The sequence below is a fragment of the Lineus longissimus genome, chromosome 1 (assembly GCF_910592395.1).
Source record: "Lineus longissimus chromosome 1, tnLinLong1.2, whole genome shotgun sequence".
Classification (NCBI taxonomy): Eukaryota; Metazoa; Nemertea; class Pilidiophora; order Heteronemertea; family Lineidae; genus Lineus; species Lineus longissimus.
Genome location: NC_088308.1, coordinates 13,501,087 through 13,522,606, shown reverse-complemented (window position 1 = coordinate 13,522,606; position 21,520 = coordinate 13,501,087). Strand labels below are relative to the sequence as shown.

General features: G+C 41.2%; 1 protein-coding gene across 1 annotated transcript in view; it reads left to right on the top strand.

Moving 5' to 3' along the window:
* The window catches only part of LOC135482751 (voltage-dependent T-type calcium channel subunit alpha-1H-like), a 603,345-nt gene that overhangs the window by 351,193 nt on the left and 230,632 nt on the right, over positions 1-21,520 (top strand). The window contains exon 13 of the mRNA XM_064763135.1: positions 4,871-5,026. Within this exon, the coding sequence (XP_064619205.1) occupies positions 4,871-5,026 (156 nt within the window). The remainder of the gene's footprint in view (positions 1-4,870; positions 5,027-21,520) is intronic.

Genomic DNA, 21,520 nt, shown 5'->3' with positions numbered 1-21,520 from the left:
TAGGGAGTTTTTCCCAAATGTTCGCGATGATGACGTGCCCCATTAGCAGGACGTAACATCTATTTTAAAATGCGTTTCCAAAGTGAATGCATGAGGACAACCCATTTGTGTCGTATATCACTGGAAACGCCCGATTCCCCTGATTCTGCAGGATGTTAAATCGGGCATTTTATTTCTTTAAATAAATCATAAGCGTCGCATTTGCTCCTAGCTCTGTTCACCATCCCAAATGGCAATATTGCCAATTGGGCCGGACAATCACGAAAAAACCCAAATATTATACATTTCTTCCTGAATAATTCTTACAGAGACCATTCTCCCATGAAAGACAGTTGCTTACGCTACACAAAAATCAAAAAAAAATCGAGGGTCAACCATTGAACTTTTGAGATATGTTGAATTTTGCACAAATCAGCGCAAAAACGCACCAACTGGCACTGGACGGCATTTCAACATGGGGCCGACGCACATCCCAAGTTCAGTGTACACATACGTCGGCAACAACAGTATAAATGCGTAGTTTCTTGTTAGTCGCCTATTGAGTAGCGCTCTAGGTTTCAGAAACTCACAAAAAAAACATGTCTTTGCCAAAACAACTGCTGAATCAACGCTGACATACTGTAAGGACCGAGAAATCAATGATTTTAGGAACTACCGTTAGGGTTTGGCCGCGCATGAATAAAAAAAAACAACTCCCTAATGAGACCTTAGGGTAAGGTAGACATTACCCTGACAGCCTTTTTTTAACATATGATAAAACTGCAGCCTCCTGCAAGTCTCCTGATACCCGACAACACTGGTTTCCTCAAAAGGAAAGGCTGGAACGACCATCTGGAAATATCATATGTACTATGACAATCTGCTCAAATTGTGTCATACTTAGCATCCCATACGTCGAGATATATAGAACGCCTCAATTGTGCAAAATAATCACGTTCAGCGTCAATCACATACTGCAAAACATGCATATTCTTATCCAGAAAGAATCAAGCTATTCATATATTCAACATATATCATATAGAAGCATATTTGTTTAGTCCTTGGGCAAGGCAATTCATGCCTTGTGCCACTGCAGTGTTCACATTTGGTGGAAACAGCACTTAAAACAGGTACCCCTTTAAGCGCAACTAGTCTTTTTGCATTCGCGCTGCAAGCAAAACTGACATTGGGAATGCCGAACAGATTGTATTTTCAGGTAGTCAAGGCATTTCTTTGTAATATGTGCAAAAAGTCGGACTGGATTCTCTAAGAGGACACCTCCGTTGTCATGAGATACCAAATTTGATGAAAAGGGCCGAGTTTCACCTCGGGCATACTGAAAATGCGTTGAAGAAAACGATGACACACTGTTGTTTCAAACGGCGCTCTGTTCACCAGTATTGCATATTTCATATAGATTTCTGTTGGAAATTATTCAAATTATTCATAGCTACGTGGTTAAGTTAAAATTAATAGTTTCTGAGCTCATGAAAATGTCGTCATTACGTCTTAAGGGGTCGTTAGGGAGTTTTTCCCAAGTGTACGCGATGATGACGTGCCTCATTAACAGGACGTAACATCTATTTCAAAATGCGTTTCCAAAGTGAATGCATGAGGACAACCCATTTGTGTCGTATATCACTGGAAACGCCCGATTCCCCTGATTCTGCAGGATGTTAAATCGGGCATTTTATTTCTTTAAATAAATCATAAGCGTCGCATTTGCTCCTAGCTCTGTTCACCATCCCAAATGGCAATATTGCCAATTGGGCCGGACAATCACGAAAAAACCCAAATATTATACATTTTTTCCTGAATAATTCTTACAGAGACCATTCTCCCATGAAAGACAGTTGCTTACGCTACACAAAAATCAAAAAAAAATCGAGGGTCAACCATTGAACTTTTGAGATATGTTGAATTTTGCACAAATCAGTGAAAAACGCACCAACTGGCACTGGACGGCATTTCAACATGGGGCCGACGCACATCCCAAGTTCAGTGTACACATACGTCGGCAACAACAGTATAAATGCGTAGTTTCTTGTTAGTCGCCTATTGAGTAGTGCTCTAGGTTTCAGAAACTCCAAAAAAACATGTCTTTGCCAAAACAACTGCTGAATCAACGCTGACATACTGTAAGGACCGAGAAATCAATGATTTTAGGAACTACGGTTAGGGGTTGGCCGCGCATGAATAAAAAAAAACAACTCCCTAATGAGACCAAAGACAAATGTTTTGCCGCTACACTCCGTGCCGCGGAAAACGGACATTCTTTTTTGTCAATGGGCATGGGCCAATGGAGTCACATGTGTTATAATCGCGCTCTGATCTCAGCTGACATTGACAGGGAAATGAATTGAACATCACTGGTTATAGTAGACTCCTTGCGGTCCCGCTATCAGGATACCTCTGTATATCCAACCGTATTTCTTTGTCGCCACACGCATCTGATGAGTCTCTCTTGACGAAACCGCATTTCCTGCACCTTCATGACCTATCAGGCACACATGGTTGCTTCATACCATCAGTGCACGGTGCCTAGTAGCCAAAATCCTTCATTTTGGTCCTCTCTTGTTGCCATGAGCATGCAGGCTCAGGCTACGACGTCACTGATGACGTCACAAGGATGCCATGACGTCATCATGATGTCATGACGTCGGGTCAACAATCACAGCTGTCACACATTCCCTCAATTATCTCTTCATTCAGTTGCGGTCATACAGGCGCAGTGGACACCAAATTGCCACGTCAACATCATTTGTTATTATTTCCTTGGTGTCCGTTGTCTGGGAACACCCCAGGGTGCTCTGGCTTTGGCACTGCACATCTGTAGTGCCTGTGATGAGGAAGTCTCACACTCTCCCATCTTTGTAAGTGGTCGATTTTTGTCGCAACCATTTGGGCCTAGGGCCCCGCGCTCACTTCAGAGTGCATTATTAATGGGCTTCAGCTCCATGAAGCTTTCATCTGTGCACCCAGCCCCTGTTGATTTCATGTTCCCAAGGTAAGTATACGTACATTGCCACGTCATTTAAATACTATTTCCCTCCGTATACTTATTTCCTTTACTGTCCAGCTGTTTCAACCTCTCCGGTTTCACGTGTCTTCTTTAGGCACACAGGTTAAACTTCTAACCATCTAGACCCACTTTTTGCCAACTGCTTGGCTCAGACCGCCCTTCAGCAGGCCATACTGCCTGGATGGACTGACCAAGATCTACTCTAGGTCAATCCAGGGGAGAAATTGACTCCTTGCGGTCCCGCTATCAGGATACCTCTGTATATCAAACTGTATTTCTTTGTCGCCACACGCATCTGATGAGTCTCTCTTGACGAAACCGCATTTCCTGCACCTTCATGACCTATCAGGCACACATGGTTGCTTCATACCATCAGTGCACGGTGCCCAGTAGCCAAAATCCTTCATTTTGGTCCTCTCTTGTTGCCATGAGCAACATAGCATGCAGGCTGAGGCTACGATGTCACTGATGACGTCACAAGGATGCCATGACGTCATCATGATGTCATGACGTCGGGTCAACAATCACAGCTGTCAGACAGTCCCTGAATTATATCTTCATTCAGTTGCGGTCATGCAGGCGCAGTGGACACCAAATTGCGACGTCAACATCACTGGTTATAGTAGGCCCATTTCTTCTAATTAAAGAGATCCATTGAGTTTTTTCTTTAGAACTGATATTGAGGTTCTAGAATCCCTCCTCCATTGTAATGAATGGGGGCAGAGCCTCATTCCTTGTATTTGAGGTTTTAAAGTATATATAAGAATACAGGTTTGGTCCAGAAAAAACGCAACATGATACTTCCACTACCAGTGGATTAAAATGATTGAAACCAGTGGATGGGGAATCTTTCTAGAAGAAGAATGTTACCAAGATCGACCGATTCTGTTCAGTAGTTTTTGTTGCAGAGACATTTTTGCGAAGCAAAGTTGGGGTCCCTTGGCAAGGTTCAATGCAGAAAAACAGAACGCTTCTGTTGTAGGTTACAAACATCTCGGTGGTGTGCTGTGCTGTGCCTGGCCATGCTAACATGACCTTTACCCAGTTGCAAATGGTCACCAGGAACCTTGTTGACATTATCTCATATCTGTATTATTACATAACATTTAATCCACCTACTTACTAAGTTCAATTTACTGGCAAAGTGTGATTTTTCCTATGCGCGTGCTTAAACAATTGGCTCTAAAACAAAAACTACTGAGCCAAATTGGGCGATCTTGATAATATTTCTCTCCTAGAAAGATTCCCTGTCCACTGATATCAATGGTTTTAATCCCTTGGTAGTGGAAGTATCCGGTGGCATTTTTTCTGTTTTCTGGACTACCCTGTCTATATAATATAAAAGATAATTGTGACACTGTAAGAGTTGGAGATTCATGAGTGGCTGATGCGCTATTCACTTCTGTAAGGATTGTTCCATCCATATCACAGAATACTTTCATCACTAATAGACGGTATCGAAATTGCTAGGAATAGGAAGGCATGAACATGACAATTACTACTTTCTAAGATATTTGCTATTGTTTTAACAAACACATTGTGTTAATTGGTAAGATTGTTAGTCTTTAGGTTTGTAAGTAGAATGCCAGTCCAAAGTCAGTCAGTTTTAAAAGAATAATAAGTGGGCACGTAATGTTGATATTTTTCACTCCTTGGTCACCAGTATGACTGAGGTTTATTATGGTCCACCATGGCATCTGCCTGTAGACTTCCAAGATTATCATTTCATATACTCTCAATGTGTATTGTATGTTTGTGTGCTGTTCACTGTTGATGATCACCTGTTCCAATTCATGATTTTACCACTAGTTGGCGTTAGCTGGAAACGGAAAAGTTGAACTCTAGCTGACACCTCTCATATGTTTTCAGATTTTAACCCAGGAGGATTGGAACACTGTTTTATATAATGGTATGGCAAAGACATCAGCCTGGGCTGCCCTCTACTTCATAGCTTTAATGACGTTTGGCAATTACGTACTCTTCAACCTGCTGGTAGCCATCTTAGTTGAAGGATTTTCATCTGAGGTGAGTAATTATTACATTATACTTTTACATTTGAATGAAACTTTCATTGTTGATGTGATAACATGGTACAATGGTTAAATCATGCCACCTTTATCAGCAAGCATGATCATGCTGATACTTCTTCTGATCCTACTGTACCAAAAAATCACAATTTATTGGTGAGTTTCTCTGGTTTGCTGTTATTGACCTCTTCAGACAAACTAGGGTCGCAATGCATCTTACAACGCTATATTGACGTAGCTGTTAGTTTCTTCTTTCTATTGTCATAAGGTCAATTCCTGTTTTAGTCTGTGAAGGTGCACCGTTAATTTGTTTGTTGTTGTCTCCTGTTCAATAGTGAAATGTGTCTTGAATGCCAAAAGCTGACAACAAAATGAGCAAAGGACATTGCGTGTATTTTAATGAGTATATGTTGATGTAGTATATATATAGGGTGTTCCAAAAAATGTACTTGTTAATTTTGTTAACAATCGCTAGTCAATGTTTTTTAGCTCAGCTGACGAAGTCAGCGGAGCTAGTCAAATAGTAATTTGAGTGGTGGCCGTCCTTCCATCCATCTGTGGACAAATCGGGCATTTTTGTGACCCTTAGACATAGGCACTTCAAATCTGGCCATCAGGAAGAACAGCTGCTGACAGAAAATTCTGCCCGATTCGACTGAAATTAAGCTCACCAGGGGGCAAAGAGCGTAAATTACACAAAAAAATTATTGTCGCTTTATTCTAACAGATAGAAGCTTGACACAAAGAGGTCTGCTTAACATCGAGGTTTCGATATAGAATAGATTAGTTTCGATTTAGGTCACCAGTTGATGGTATTTAGCAAGAATGGAAGTTGGCACATTGCCAGCAGTATTTGAATTTTGCGGTTCAAGGCATTCCCTCGGAAGCACGAGCAACGTCATACAAGTAGTTGCGCAGTTATGTTCTGCGCCTGAAGCTGCATGTAGATACCAGCCATTTTGGTTAGAGTGAAGCGATGCTAAATTAAATTAGAAGGGGGCAATTCACTTCAAATCAATGGTATAAGTCGATCATCCACTCAACACACCAGGTAAGATGTCTAGATCAGATTCATGTGATTGGTTTGACGTTATTAGATAAACCCCTCAGCCCATAAAGGCTAGATAGCTATTGTCGAGGTGGGCGTCGTCTGTCTGTCCCTTCGTCGGTCTTGCCGTCCATGGTCTTGCCGTCCATGCGTCGGGCCGTCAAGCCGTCTTGTCAGTTGAACTAGTTTCCGGAGCCTATCTCTGTAACCATAAATGCTATGCACTTCATTTTTGGGTGGTCTGAAGGTATCATGGTGGCATTTTGCCTTTTGGCAGTTTTGACGATCTTCGAACTACCGTCGGCCCCAGGGTCGCTTAATTTGAAAAAACTACTTTCGGCTATGACTCTTTATAGAATTACTATATAGAATTTTTTACTGTGGACACTGTTCATGAGACGTCATCACATAATACCCGGCTTTTGGATTTGACCTACTTTTCAAGGTCATAGGGGTCAAATAGCGTAAATTGACCGCAATTTGTTTCCAGAGCATATCTCCATAGCTATCGAGACTAGGCATTTCATCTGTAGGTGGTTTGAAGGTATCATGGTGCCATTGCACCATTTGGCAGTTTTGGTGATTTTCGAACTACACTCGGACCCATGTGAAAAACTACTTTTGGCAACAGCCAGGTCCACAAGTATGTATCGCATCGTACCATATTCTAATCAATTCCCGGTAGGTCTGTAACGCTATACGACACGACAAACCGACAAATCACAGATCGAACCGCGGTCCGTGTGAGGAAAATACTGGTGAAAGGGACGGGTAGCTGATTAAAAAAGGCCCCTTATCTTACCATTTTTAAAAGATAACCCCCAATCTAATCCTCTGCCGGTATCTATCCAAAACAGCCCATCCAAAATAATCGAAAATAATCCACTAGTCCAACTAACCCAGTAGTCCCGGCGGCGCTGCCTGCCCATTTTTGTGAAGTTTGATAAGACAATCTCCCCTACCGCATCATATTTACAATGATGCATTCCATAGAACACACAGGTACACTTCACTCCAAGACAAACTACCCAACAAATGTGCAGTGTAGCAACCAAACTGAAGTGATAGCATCATAATGATAAGAAACAGGTGTTCATTTGCATATTGATTGGTTGGATCTCCAGTACGCAACATATTTTTGTCAACAGAATTATTTTATCTTAGATATTTGTTTTGAGAGAGTCCACAAGTAAAATTTGGGTAACATTTTTACTAGTTATCTACTTCTTTGAATAGAAATGGGTAATTCCTTCAAAAAAGAAAAGTTGAATGTCATGCGGCCTGTCATTTATTGACAGCTGTCTCATGACATCACGATCACCAGTGATAGCTGATTGGTCAAAGCACCACACTGCTCAATCGCCCTCCAAGAAGTTTCAGCGGAAGTCTGAAGATCAAAAGCGCTGGGATTGAGAAAATTTTGACATGGATAAATAGTCCTACGTGATTTAAAGCGGTGAGTCCATTGATGTGTTCCGGACGATGTTGAAATTTGGTACGACAGACTCCTATAAATGGCCGATTCTAATTGAAATGGGATGCAGGTGGTCGACCCTGATTCCAGGTCAAATCAAAAGATTCTAGATTGAACTGGATGCGAGGATGCATTATGTTTTTTGCTTAGGCCTCCATTGGTGGCACAGCTGTTTCAGCTAGAATTGAAATGCAAGTTTTATCAGAAGCCACCAGGCGATGCTCTACAGGCAGGTACGACACCAAAGTGTTAATTGCTATCCTAATAAACAACCCAATTCATCACCCCAGACAGCTCCTGGAACACGCGAGGATTACATACCCATGTGTGCCCTCAGTTCTGCTGTAGTAATTAGGATTATGTATTGATTAGAATCAACTTGGCGTGAACCAAGTTTTGTGTATCACACTTCGGCTGCCATCTTGAATAGTACGCATGAGCCTGCATTGCAAGTTAGCTAAATGATGATTTTGATGAAATTTTTCTGTGCAAACATAGATGATTATTTGCACCCCCTTTATGTTTCAGCACATGTACCAGATCTTCAAAAAATGACTATTATATCCCTGACATCAGACTAAGCTATGTATTTTTATGACAGAGTTTTCCCTGAAAAAAAGTTAAATTCACTGGGTCGTCCTCTTTACTTGGCCTATATTCCTAAAGTGCTTTTGAAAGATATGTTATTCTCTCATCAGCGATGGTATAATGTTATAAATCTTGTGAAATTCTATAGCAAATGAAGATTAGTAACCTGATAGATGTACGGGGAATAAAATTGATGGCTGTACCTTGTGTTCAAAATCACAACTAAACCTGCCTTCCTACTACACTGAAGACCAGATCAATGATGCAAACTGTAGACATAGTCACAATCTGCCTTCTTACTACACTGTACTGAAGACCAGATTCGTATGGAAGTTATGATGCAGACTCAAGACTAGACGTAGTCACAACCTGCCTTTCTACTACACTGAAGACCAGATCTGTATAGAAGTTGTGATGCAAACTGAAGACTTACTTACCTTGATGTAAACTGTCCTGTTGAACCAAGATGGGTCAAGTAGTATAGGAAAAGAGATAACCTATATCATGGGCAAGGGATGTGACCATCTCACCCAGCTTGGTGTCCCTGAACTACGATTGGACAAGTAATAACCTATATCATGGGCAAGGGGTGTGACCATCTTACCCGGCTTGGTGTTCCTGAACCAAGATGGGACATGTCATAACCTATATCGTGGGCAAGGGATATTGATGTGACCGCCTCATCTGGCTTGGTGTGCCTTGACCAAGATGTCACAAGTAGTATAGATTGTAATAATATCATTGGAAAGGGATGTGACTGTCTCACCCAGCTTGGTGTTCCTAATGTAAGCTGTCCTGTTGAACCAAGATGGGACAAGTGGTTCTAGATCCCTCAGCAGGTCTCCTAGCAACACAACCAGGTTAGTTGTGAAGAGTGCCAGTGCTTGACAAGTATTCCAAATACTACCATGTACCAGTACACAATAATGAAAAAGTCATGGTTTCAATTGAATGCTAATATTCACATATCCTTACTAAATTTGAGAAAAGTTTGTGTGTTTGTGCGCTCATATCTCCCCGACCGAATGGCTGAGCGACCCCAGATTTTGCATGTAGCATTTAACGGGTCCCGAAAGTGTCCTTACGAAGCCCGATTTTTGAATTTCTAACTAACAATCCGATCATAACGCCGTTTATTGGTTTTATCTAACGTTATTCAGCTTGCCCGCGCGGCGATTTTACCTTCGCGTCATGCGCGTCACGGGCGACGTCACTCCCGACACAGCCTGATCGCGTCACGGCTCTGACGTCAGGATGGGTCTGCTGACGTGACGTCTCGAGCCCTGTCACTTCAGTCAAAAGCTTTTGCGCGTTCACACACAGCTTGGTGAGCGATTTTTGTTCGGAATCAAATTGTGAAAAGAAGGTTTGTATTAAATGTATTGATTGATGGCGGCCACGGGTACAGTGGACTAGTATTTATAATAACCCTTACAATGCAATCATATGAGTTCACAAGTTCATCAATGATCTAAAACATGTAAAGTTCAACTTTGATTTACTGGATGACGATGATAGAAGCAAGGTACCATAAGAGCGACACAGACAAAACTAATGAAGGTTATCCTTACTAAATTCGAGAAAAGTTTGTGTGTTTGTTTGTTTGTTTGTTTGTGCGCTCATATCTCCCATACCGAATGGCTGAGCGACCCCAGATTTTGCATGTAGCATTTAACAGGTCCCGAAAGTGTCCTTACGAAGCCCGATTTCGGAATTTCCAACTAACATCCGATATAACGCCGTTTATTGGTTTTATCTAACGTTATTCAACTTGCCCGCGCGGCGATTTTACCTTCGCGTCATGCGCGTCACGGGCGACGTACTCCCGACACAGCCTGATCGCGTCACGGCTCCGACGTCAGGATGGGTCTGCTGACGTCATGACGTCACAATGCGACGTCTCGAGCCCTGTCACTTCAGCCAAAAGATTTGGCGCGTTCACACAGAGCTTGGTGATCAATTTTTGTTCGATTGTGAAAAGAAGGTTTGTATTAAATGTATATGACGAATGAAAATGACTGATGATAGGCCTACTGCTGGCTGGTGGGCGTGTTTAGTATCGTCCTTTTGTGTACTGTTCCATTGGCCTACTGACATCTCACTTCTCATCGGTCACTTCATGGTCAGAGCAAATGATACTGCCCACCTCATTAGGCATACTACCCACGAGAGAACATAAAATCAATCACCCGGTGAAAGGCCACTGACTAGGCCAGTGCATGATCTGATAATGACATCAGACCCAGTCACACACCATTACGGCCTAGCTACTCTGTGTTGAATACAAATAGTTTATTTTGTCTTTTTATAGAAGAAAATGCCTAACCCGCCAAAAAGAAAAAAGAGCCTGTCAAGGCACACGCCAGGGAGTAAACGAATGAAGCAGACTCGAACAGTCGTTTATCAATACATCACTTATAGTACACTGAAACTCTGATGATGGCGGCCACGGGTACAGTGGACTAGTTATAGAAATGGAGCAAAGTGCCGAACTTTGAGCAAAAAAAAGGTTTACTGTCCGCCCTATGGAAGACAGAACCTATAATTTTGCCCCTTTATTGACAACATACTAGTATCAGAAACAAACTTCAGTGACTTGCAAAAAAACGGTCTGTACAATACTTCGTACTGCTGGTATACTAAAACTATCCATGGCATATTGTTTTCAAACTTTGGAACTCTTGACAACTTTGTATGTACATTTTTACAAAGTATAATCACAGATTAAGATGAGACACAAATAATTGTCAGGCAGAACCCGTATGGCATTTTCCACAACATTTCACTTGAAATGAACATTATCATGTGCCAGGATCAGACAAAAAGGACATACATGTACATGTAAGCTCACAAATGTGAGCTGTAATTAAGTATAGAAAATAACTCTCCATGCCATCTACATGACAGTTGAAGGTGATCACCCAACTCTTATGTCATGGTTTCTAGTTCTACATGTAAATCATAAGCTCACCCATGTGGTCTGACCTAATAAAGTATACAAAAACATCCATGCATACATGTACTATCCGCAAAACCCAACATGTAGAAACCAATCACTGATTGAACAAATGTTTGAAGCAGCTACAACACGTCATTCCATTATTGTTAGCAGGACATTTTTTCCACAGACCAGGACAATCTTCGCCACTGTCTAAGACCTTCTTGGACATTCGTTCAAGCTTCTTCATATTGTCTGGATTGGCAGTAATTCGCAGAGCAGGATTACATCAATTTCATCTGATATTCTGAATCCCTCACACAGGCATAGGTTCTCTTGTCAAGATTAACAAGCTTGTGGATGTTTTTAGCACCCTGCTCATTCATCAAACTAACTGTTTTCCACTTGAACACGAAGTCAGAAATGTGATATGTGAGCAAGTGAAGTTTCACCGTGATGGAACATGATGGAAAGTTGAGTGGGAACCAGGAACCATAACTCCAGTATTCAAAGGACAGAGTTCTGATTTCCTCTTCAGTGAGGAAGCGAGAGATGGAAATCAGCCGGTAAATTCTGGCCATACGATTGAACAATTCCAAATACCTGTCATGAATCTCAATGACCATACTGTTGAGTGTACTCTCCATTTCTAATCTAACCGCATTATCTTTCAGTTGGGAAATTTCACCTTTCTTATTTAAGGCCAGTTTTTGAAGAAAAAACACTCTCCTGAAGGAAAAGCCGACTTTTGAGTTTCTGGATTGCTGCTCAGTATCGTTCATTCTCCTTGATTGTTGAGCCAAGTTTTTCCTGCAGTGATTTTGTCAATTGATTCAACGCACTCCAACGACTAAACCACTCACAACCAAGTTGGTTAATAGTGACAGTGTCAACCAAGTGCTGCTGTTTTATTTCAGTGATGGCACTGTCACTTGTACGAATATCCTGAACGCACAAATCCCGAATTTGAATTGCTCGGTCCCGATAATCAGAATGAGTGTGAATCGTTCCCTCTGTCAATCTGTTTAGCTTACACGTGAAGAGGTGTATAGCCTCATGTGTATCTCCATTCTCATTCACACTCATCTCTCCCAATCCCATATTCCCTACACCTATTTGCTTAGCCCGTTCATTCAAAATAAATGCTTCGTTAAAGGGAACACTAAACTCACGTCCCAATTTGTCAAAAGTAATATATAGTGCATCATTTCGGATGCAAATAGTCTTTCCCAGTTTTAGAACACCCGTTTATCACTGTATCGAACAAAGACAACTTCACGAATAGCAGGTAATTGGGCGTGACTCGAAACTGGCAATCCTTCCTACAGATCATCAATGACTACTACATGTATACTTCCAGTGAAGTCATGAATGGTGTACTGTTTTGGATCAACTTGTGACAACACAGTTCCTACATAAACATCCCTCTGTAATTTAAATAGAACAGAGTCCCCAACATTGAACATAGATGATGTAACGTTTGACTTGAATGCCTTGGATTTCCTGTGTTCCGCCCAAAATATTGTTTATGGCCGCCTGAACCAACTTTTGAATCCAACCTAATTTTCTTCTGAGGTGGGCAGTCAGCATCATTTGAAGTCAAAGACGTCTCCATTTTGTAGACAATACCTGGAATTGTAAAAATTTGGAGCGAGAATGGGTTTCAAAAAGGTGGTGGGGGGGGGGGGGGGTTCTCCAACGGACACGGTCTGTGCTTCAATGCAAGCCAAGAAGACCAGGATGTACTACAATATTTACATGTATCCCTTCTTGCATGTCTTGTCAGGTTGTGGGGAATTCCAATCCATCGATATCAATCAAGCCTACGCATCAACCAACAGGCATTCTGATTTCTAGCGCAGAGTCAATTACAATTTAGAGTATCATCACTTTACACACTACTGTTTTAGATCAGGGCGGATGTAGCACTCTCAACTCAGCCATACTGTAGACACTGCTCATAAGACTTCATCACATAATACCCAGGTTTGTGATTTGAAATACTTTTCAAGATCACAGGTCAAATAGCGTAAAAATTGACCATAATTTGTTTCCGGGGCAAATATGTAACTATTGAGGATTGGCTTTCATCTTCCGGTGATTTGATGGTCTTTTAGTGCCATGGTGCCTTTTGATGAATTTCAAAGTACGCTTGACCCCAGGGGGTGCTTTTTGTGAAAAACTATTTTTGGTTATATCTCATGAATTCTGCTAGCTTAAATCATGATTTTTTTTACTGTGGACACTGCTCATGTGACTACATCACATAATATCTGAGTTTTTGATTTTAACTACATTTCAGGATCACAGGGGTCAGGTGGCGAGAATTGACCGTTATTGGTTTCTGGAGCATGTCCCCATAATTATTCATGCTCGAATTTTCATCATTGAGTTATATGATGCTCATCAGCTAAAAAGTTGCCTTTTTCACAAACAACTTTCAGCTATATAACATGCACGTAGCCCATTAGGCCAACTTAACTATCATGTCACCTTCAGTCTGTGGGCTGAGGGGTAATGCTCGCTTTGCGATGCTATTTTTTCTCATTGCTGAGAGGTGGGCAGTCAGCATCATTTGAAGTCAAAGACGTCTCCATTTTATAGACAATACCTGGAATTGTAAAAATTTGGAGCGAGAATGGGTTTCAAAAAGGTGGTGGGGGGGGGGTTCTCCAACGGACACGGTCTGTGCTTCAATGCAAGCCAAGAAGACCAGGATGTGCTACAATATTTACATGTATCCCTTCTTGCATGTCTTGTCAGGTTGTGGGGAGTTCCAATCCATCGATATCAATCAAGCCTACGCAACAACCAACAGGCATTCTAATTTCTAACGCAGAGTCAATTACAATTTAGAGTATCATCACTTAACACACTACTGTTTTAGATCAGGGCAGATGTAGCACTCTCAACTCAGCCATGTGATTTCAGGATAGACCTCAAATCTAGAAGGATGCGGTACAGGCATCAAAGTTGATCGAATCACTCAAAGTTGAGAGGCCAAAGAAGTAAGTTGAGAAATGTACACCACCAACTGAAATTAAAGAAAGAAGGAGAATCTTGTAACTGAAGGATGACTGGCCCACTTGGCGGCCGTGGATAAGGAACATGAAAGAATACACATTATAAACCAGACAAATCTTGTACCCCGGTAAAAAAATCTCCAATTTCTTTGGGGCGAGGACCTCTTTCTCAAGTTTAGAGACTTTGCATGCCTGAGTTTGATCATGTCACGCCTGTCGGGCTGGGAATTAATTGCTCCTTCAATATAATTCAACACACATCCCCCCCTCATACATACTTTCACTCTTCCTTCAACTCCCTACAATACAAACTTGTGTACTGATGACTTGTTCTTTGAATGAATGCTTACAATAGGCCTACATACAATAAATGTACAAGAAGTCAGAACAAAATCTTACAATGCAGTCATAGAGCAAAAACAGAAATGTTTATGCAGGCACCCGAGATCAAAACAAACCTAATGTGTGGGTCAATGGGCAAGTCCATTTCAGTAAAAGGTGAAAGGAAGGCTCAGAGTAGCACATATCAAGAACTTTTCAGGGTTTTGAAAGTTTGAGGACCAGATTCATTAATTACATCCCTAAATATGTTTTCTACATATAGACTATAATAAATACGAACTCATGGTTTGGTTATTAGTTACCAAATAAATCATGACTAATTTATATTTCCACCAAAAACGCACCCCCATCAGCACAATAGACCCGACCTACGTAACTTGAAACAGGACAATTTTCATGCCCTCAATTTCAAATGCATATTTATGCATGAATATAGCAAACTAAAGTTTTAAAACTAAAAACAATTAAAGTTGTGATATCAATTAATATTGAAAGTAACTCGTTTTACAAATAAATGGTCAAGGGAATGCGATGTTGTAAGATGAACTTGGCACCCCGTCTTCATCTCAGACTTCAAGCCGGTCATTTTGATTCTGACCAGATCGAGGTTCAAGAAATTTGTGAATAAGAGCACGATTTGGTACGAAACTGAATTGAGATATGTTAAATGGCGGGGGTATTTATGATGTGTGATGTTACGCCTACCTGGTTATCTAGTTTGATGATATTCGGAAATCTGCAACTTGTTGAACAATCTATAAAAATACCACAAATCGTCACTGTTTCGCCAATTCTGATCAGAATTTCGTGAAACTTTGAAGCCGGGTAACATGGCAATTGACCGAGCTAATGAGCCAATCAAAGTGACGTAACTTTTTGCAGGATGTCTGCAGGCTTGAGCGGGTGATTTGAATGATGCCAATGCATTAACCCTTTCGACTGAATGAGTATTGCGATGTGTGATAGTGACAATGTTTATGTAGTGGTTAAGACGATTATTGCGCTGACCAATCGCTGGGCAGCAGGCTTATGTCATGTTTTAGCTGAAACAGCATTGGTGGGTAGTTGCCACGTTAAATTTGCAAGTTTGCCAGCACAGAAATTGCGAGTTGTATTTTGAAATAAATGTTTGCCTGCCCACCCGTCATCACGTCATTGGTGAAGACGCGGCCCGTAATTTTTTTCCCGGTTCATGTCGGTTCGTATCCTCCTCCTCGATTCCTATCGCGCATCATCGGGTCAGGTGATCGGTCAATGATCGTCGGTCAGTACTCAAAATGACCTCGGTCAATACGTAATTTATTTCTGCTCGTGTGCTGCAAAACCTTCGTCATCATGGCTGTAGAATTGAGGTACAAACACGAGGTAATTATCGGTTTCTGGCCAGTTCCTATCGGTGCCAAAGGTGCCAAAACTGATACATACTTCTGGATCTGGCTGTATATCTCATGAATTATGCCAGCTACAATCATGACATTTTTACTGTAGACACTGCTCATGAGACTTCATCACATAATACCCAGGTTTGTGATTTGAAATACTTTTCAAGATCACAGGTCAAATAGCGTAAAAATTGACCATAATTTGTTTCCGGGGCATATATGTAACTATTGAGGATTGGCTTTCATCTTCCGGTGATTTGATGGTCTTATAGTGCCATGGTGCCTTTTGATGAATTTCAAAGTACGCTTGACCCCAGGGGGTGCTTTTTGGGAAAAACTATTTTTGGTTATATCTCATGAATTCTGCTAGCTTAAATCATGTTTTGTCTTTCGAGTTTGGCGATCCCTTAACTTGAAATATTGGTCGGTACAAAGCGCAGTTGTGTTAAAACTACCCAACGAATCACTGCCTGAGGTTCGATTATAGCTAAAGAATATTGAAATGATGGTGATTTTTAGCAGAGTTTTTCAGAAGTTATACGATATCCATTCCATTTGACGATCCGGGAGATTGTAGAATCCGGCCAAATGGCATATTGCCATCAAATAAGCGATTTCAGGCTGGAACCATTTGTCCCAATGTGCGCTCTAAATGCTTGTTGATAGCTCCAAATCACCCAGACTCCACTTATGGGGTAAACCTCCACTGAGAAAAATTACTTTAGCTTCGGTAAACATGTCACGAGTGCTAGATTTTTTTTAGATCATTTTTCAGTGTATCAGGTCACCCCTGTAGAAATGTACAGTAAGGCATGTATAGATATGCACTGTGTTAGCGTAAGTGTAGCCTACACACGAACAAACCTACTGCCATTATCATGTTAAATGAATTGTCATCAGAGTTGTTGAATATTCTTGTCAATGAACTTCGTAGATCATTAGCGCCTAATTAAATCAGCGTCTGTTGGTCCTAATAATTTATATAACTTGGCGGGCAAAATTTTAAAAAATTCTCCTCATGTTTTTCAGCTCTGGGATGACCGACCTGCACTTTGCAGTGACGACATCACAACAGACCCAGCATGCAGTGTTGACTGAGAACAGCTAAGGCACACTCGTAGAACTGGCTAATGACCCTGCACTGTCCCTATAAATTACCTTCATGACGTAGCATCGTGTACAACGTTATATTTCAACACAGCGCTACGCATTGTGGTGTCAAAATGCCAAGCATGCGCCGTCCTCCTGGTTGGAAAACACCTTTTTTCAAGCCATTTCCAGTAGCATTGGGACCCAAAATTGGGAAGAATGGCTTGATAGAACTGGCTAAAAATTACCAATACACATGATCAAGTAAAGTTTGGACAGTCCAAAGCAAATTATGTAAGTTTTAAAAACGCATGCTTCCAACCAGCCTGAGTGCGCATGCCAAGAGTAGCTTGACAATGTTCCTAGAGATTGCATGGTAAAACTGATGTATTCAACATCAGTGCAACATCAGAAGAAGCAATAGATTCCATCGAGTATTTCATTGATTAAACTTTTGTATACTTTGTCGGTAGTTTATTGGTTTTACTGAATTCTCTCTATCTTTCTCCGACTACCTGACTATTGATCTAACCAACTTTAAGAGATAACTCAGGAAAGACAATAGCTAAAGCTTTCAACAAGGTCAGGATTTCGTTTTTTCGTTTTCGTTTTTGCCGACACACTGTGATAGGCAATGCGGTGCTCTTCTTCTTGGAAGTAATGTAGAAAGTATTTCTTTGTTTTTCTTAGCAGTGTGCATCACTTTCCCTGTACATGATGTTTTTGCAGGACGACCAGCCATACAACTTCGCCTTCCACCAAATGTTATTTTACGCCTAGATATTGCTGTTGGTTGCACACCTATCCTTTTCAAACCAGAAAGAAGGTTCTGTCTTCGCTTGGAATCAAACTTCGCCAATCCAGAATATCTGCCATAGCCACTAAGGGGCCTTGTCCAAATTATTCGCCGAAATTCACCGGCGAATTTCTGGCGAATTTACGGCAAATTTTTACAAGTTCGCCAAAATTCGCCAAAACCTCCTCAAAAATCGTCAAAAATTCGCCGGAAAGTTCAAAAGAAATCGCCTAGAATTCGCCATAAAATCGCCATAAATTCGCCATAAAATCGCCACAAATTCGCCAGAAAATCGCCACAAATTCGCCGGAAAGTTCAACAGAAATCGCCTAGAATTTGCCATAAAATCGCCATAAATTCGCCGAGAATTCGCCATAAAATCGCCAAAAATTCGCCGGAAAATCGCCAAAAATTTGCCATAAATTTGCCGAAATTCGCCTTCAAAATCGCCCAAACTTCGCCAAACATCGTCAGAACTTCGCCAAAATTCGCCGGAGACTTTCGGCGAATTTAAGGCGAATATGTGGCGTTTTTGGGGCGAATTACGGCGAATAATTTGGACAAGGCGCCTAAGAGCCGACACAAGGGCAGAATCTGTTTGAATTTTCTGATGCGATTTTACAAATGCTTTCATTGCTGGGAGAAAGGTTGAAGGGCTGTTTGCTAATTTGGATTGCACGCCTTCATAACACTCCTTCAGAGCAGACTGCATGCTTTTCAATTCATCTGTCCGACTGGGAGTGGTATCAATACCCTCACTGGGAGTGGTATAAATACCCTTACCAACACCCTCTGTTGTCTTTGGATGCAAGGATGACCTTTTCACCAAGCGAATGCATTTTGTGCAGCCCTCTGAAGTTGCAGACTTTCAGTTAAAAATATAGGCCTGTCACCGCCATCATCCACACAGGGTACATGTACATCATTTTCAAAAACAGCTATACATTTATCAGGATGTAATGGCCTGAACCAATCCAAGAAGGGACTTTCTTTGCCCGTTGCAACATCGAAAAGCATCGCTCTCTGTTCAGGGTCATTCTCAGGAATATAATTAATACTGAACTCCCTATTTTATATTTGAGCTGTACTGCCGCTTGATGATTACAGGGAGCACCGTTTAATCCTACATGACACTCAGACATGCCTCGTTCCATATTCACTGAATATGATATGTTGCTTTCTGATGCACTTGGCACAAGAAACTCCACTGGGGATGCCCTTTCAATGAGGTCAATTTAAACATCAAACTTAAGAGGCGCTAGGTACCTAGAGTACTGTTGTTGACCAAGGCAATTATTGGTGACGTCAAGAATTCATCGTTCATAGAAATCACCCAGCCTAGTGCAAATGAAGTCCAAAAGCTGACATACATTAAACGCCTTCGTCCTATGTAGCACTCTGTCATTCAGGACTCGCATAGCTGCCTCGCAATAATTGTTTGTATTATTGCCACGCAGGATTAAATCTTGTCCGTAGAACAATGCCCATAATTGACGCATTTCAAACAGTTTCTGAAGGTGCTCCTTAAATTTTAGGTAATGGAGCACAGTCGGGTTTGAACAAACTTCCTTGTAGCGTGCATTCAATACCATCCCATTTTCAGAATACAGCAGACCGAAGAGAATTGAGCGGTGGTCATTCGTTATCTTATGTTTGGCTTCCCAGAGCCATCTCCACATTGCCTGTAAGATATGAAAGGAGCATAGGAGCAGAGTTGCCTCGGAGAACACATTTTGCAGGGCAATCTTTCTGACTCGCAGTCATCCGTCATAATTAGCTGTGGCCCTCTAGAGCCACGCCCATAAAATGCATCCATGGGAATAAGGTCCAAGTACAATTTCAAAGCTGCGGAATTGGTATCACTTGACTCGGATGTAGTTATCAAGCAGCCAAACAGCCAACTAATCCGACGCAATAATGAGTCATCAAAAGGAAAACCCTGCAATTGTGTCTGTCAACATTGCCTGAGGAATCTACAAAAATAAGTTCTCCACTCTGCTGAATTTTCTTAGAAACCCGTCTCATGAGTGGGCTATATATTGCTACAACAAGTTGATTGTCCGCTGTTCTGTCCATCTTTATGAATCTGTCTTGTTGATTCACGTCACTGATCATTGCCTCCAGATCTTTTAACAAATTATCCCCTGATGAATCGCCATTCACCTTTTTGAAGGCCTTGTAGTACAGCCTGTAAAAAATGAAAATAGAATACATGTAATACATGTAATATCCTCACAATCATACAATGTAGGTAATTACATATTGCAATATATGATGCTGTTCATGCATGTGCGCACTTCACAGCGATCATTACATACCTGTAGCAACTCCGTGGATCTGGAACCTTGTTCCTATCAGCAGCTGTAAATAATAATTTTCACCAAGTTCCATCTGCATATCATACTTCAGTGTCTCTAACGCCGATGCAGAGCCATGCCCATGCTTAAACATGTCTGACTGTTTTTCCTTTTACCTCATCTGAGACATCCCTATGTTTCAAGGCATCAGCACACTGCACTGGATGATTGTGGGCAAATATGAGGCTCACGTCCGCTGGAAAATGAGGCATATAGGAGTCTACATCGCTGGTGCTGAAAATATTTTAAAAATAATGTACCGTATAGTCATCCTTTCAATGATTTGCAAAGTTGGCAAGTGCATTATTTTGACACAGGAACATCAATTGGAGGAAAAAAGTTAACAAAACATTATATAATACGTCTATCCTTAGTAACTTCATTTTTGGTAAGGGCTGACTAGGTTTTTTAACTTACACAGATGGTTTCCTGATTGTCAAAATCATTTAAGCCTTGTAATGTGTATTTTTTGACCCCCCTTCTTTCATTAGCAGTTGATGACCGACTATATGTACGATGTTGGCACCTGTATACAATCTGAAAAAGAACACTGAGAGAATTCTATTTCATATGAAACTGGATAAAAGTAGAGATGCAGGTGTGAAGTAATCTGACTTGATGAACATTGAACTGTCTAAACCACCACCATTCATGACTGGTTCTTTCATACCTTGAAAATGTTGAACCTGCCAAACTTCGGAAATGTCTTGTCCACTCTGAAGGTAGTCAGGCTCTTCTCTTCATATCGACTTTTTCATTCCTTGGCCTCATTCTCAGTTTTCAGTGGAAGGCGTACTTTAGCAAAGAACTGATCATCACTGTCATAACTATCCAACTTCACAACATTGTATTCATGGCTACTTGGTAAAACATCCTGCAATAAAGAAATGCGATAATGTCTTATGCCTTATGGAGGTAACCAACAGATTATAGGCCCTATACAGGATAGTTACTATACTGCCTATTAGTGAGTATTAGGCCTAGGATGGTTGGTAGACATCATATCATAGACGTAAAGTCTTAGGCCTATACATACTGACAGGCCTATTTTGCAGATGAAGGCGGATAGTCATAATATCACCATTATAGGGCTATGAGAGCTAGGCCTTGAGGGGTGTTACAGTAGGCCTATATCAGAGAATCAGTGATACTTTGCAGCAGGCTAGGCTTTGTTTGTAGAACATAGGCCTAATGATGATGTACACATAGTCATACAAGTAAAATGTATTGTTTTACCCTATGCAAACGCGTGAAGTGCGGAGAAAGGCAACATTTGCAAGTCATTCGCTGATATGACATGCTGACCTCAATTAATGTTCTATTATGAAATTGTCTTGGTATGAATTGTCAAAAGGTACTTTGTAGTTGAGTGATAATACCAACCTGAAGGAATGAATAGAGTTGGTCATGTTGCTCGTTTAAAGAGGAAGCCATTGTTAGGCAAATTACCTATTC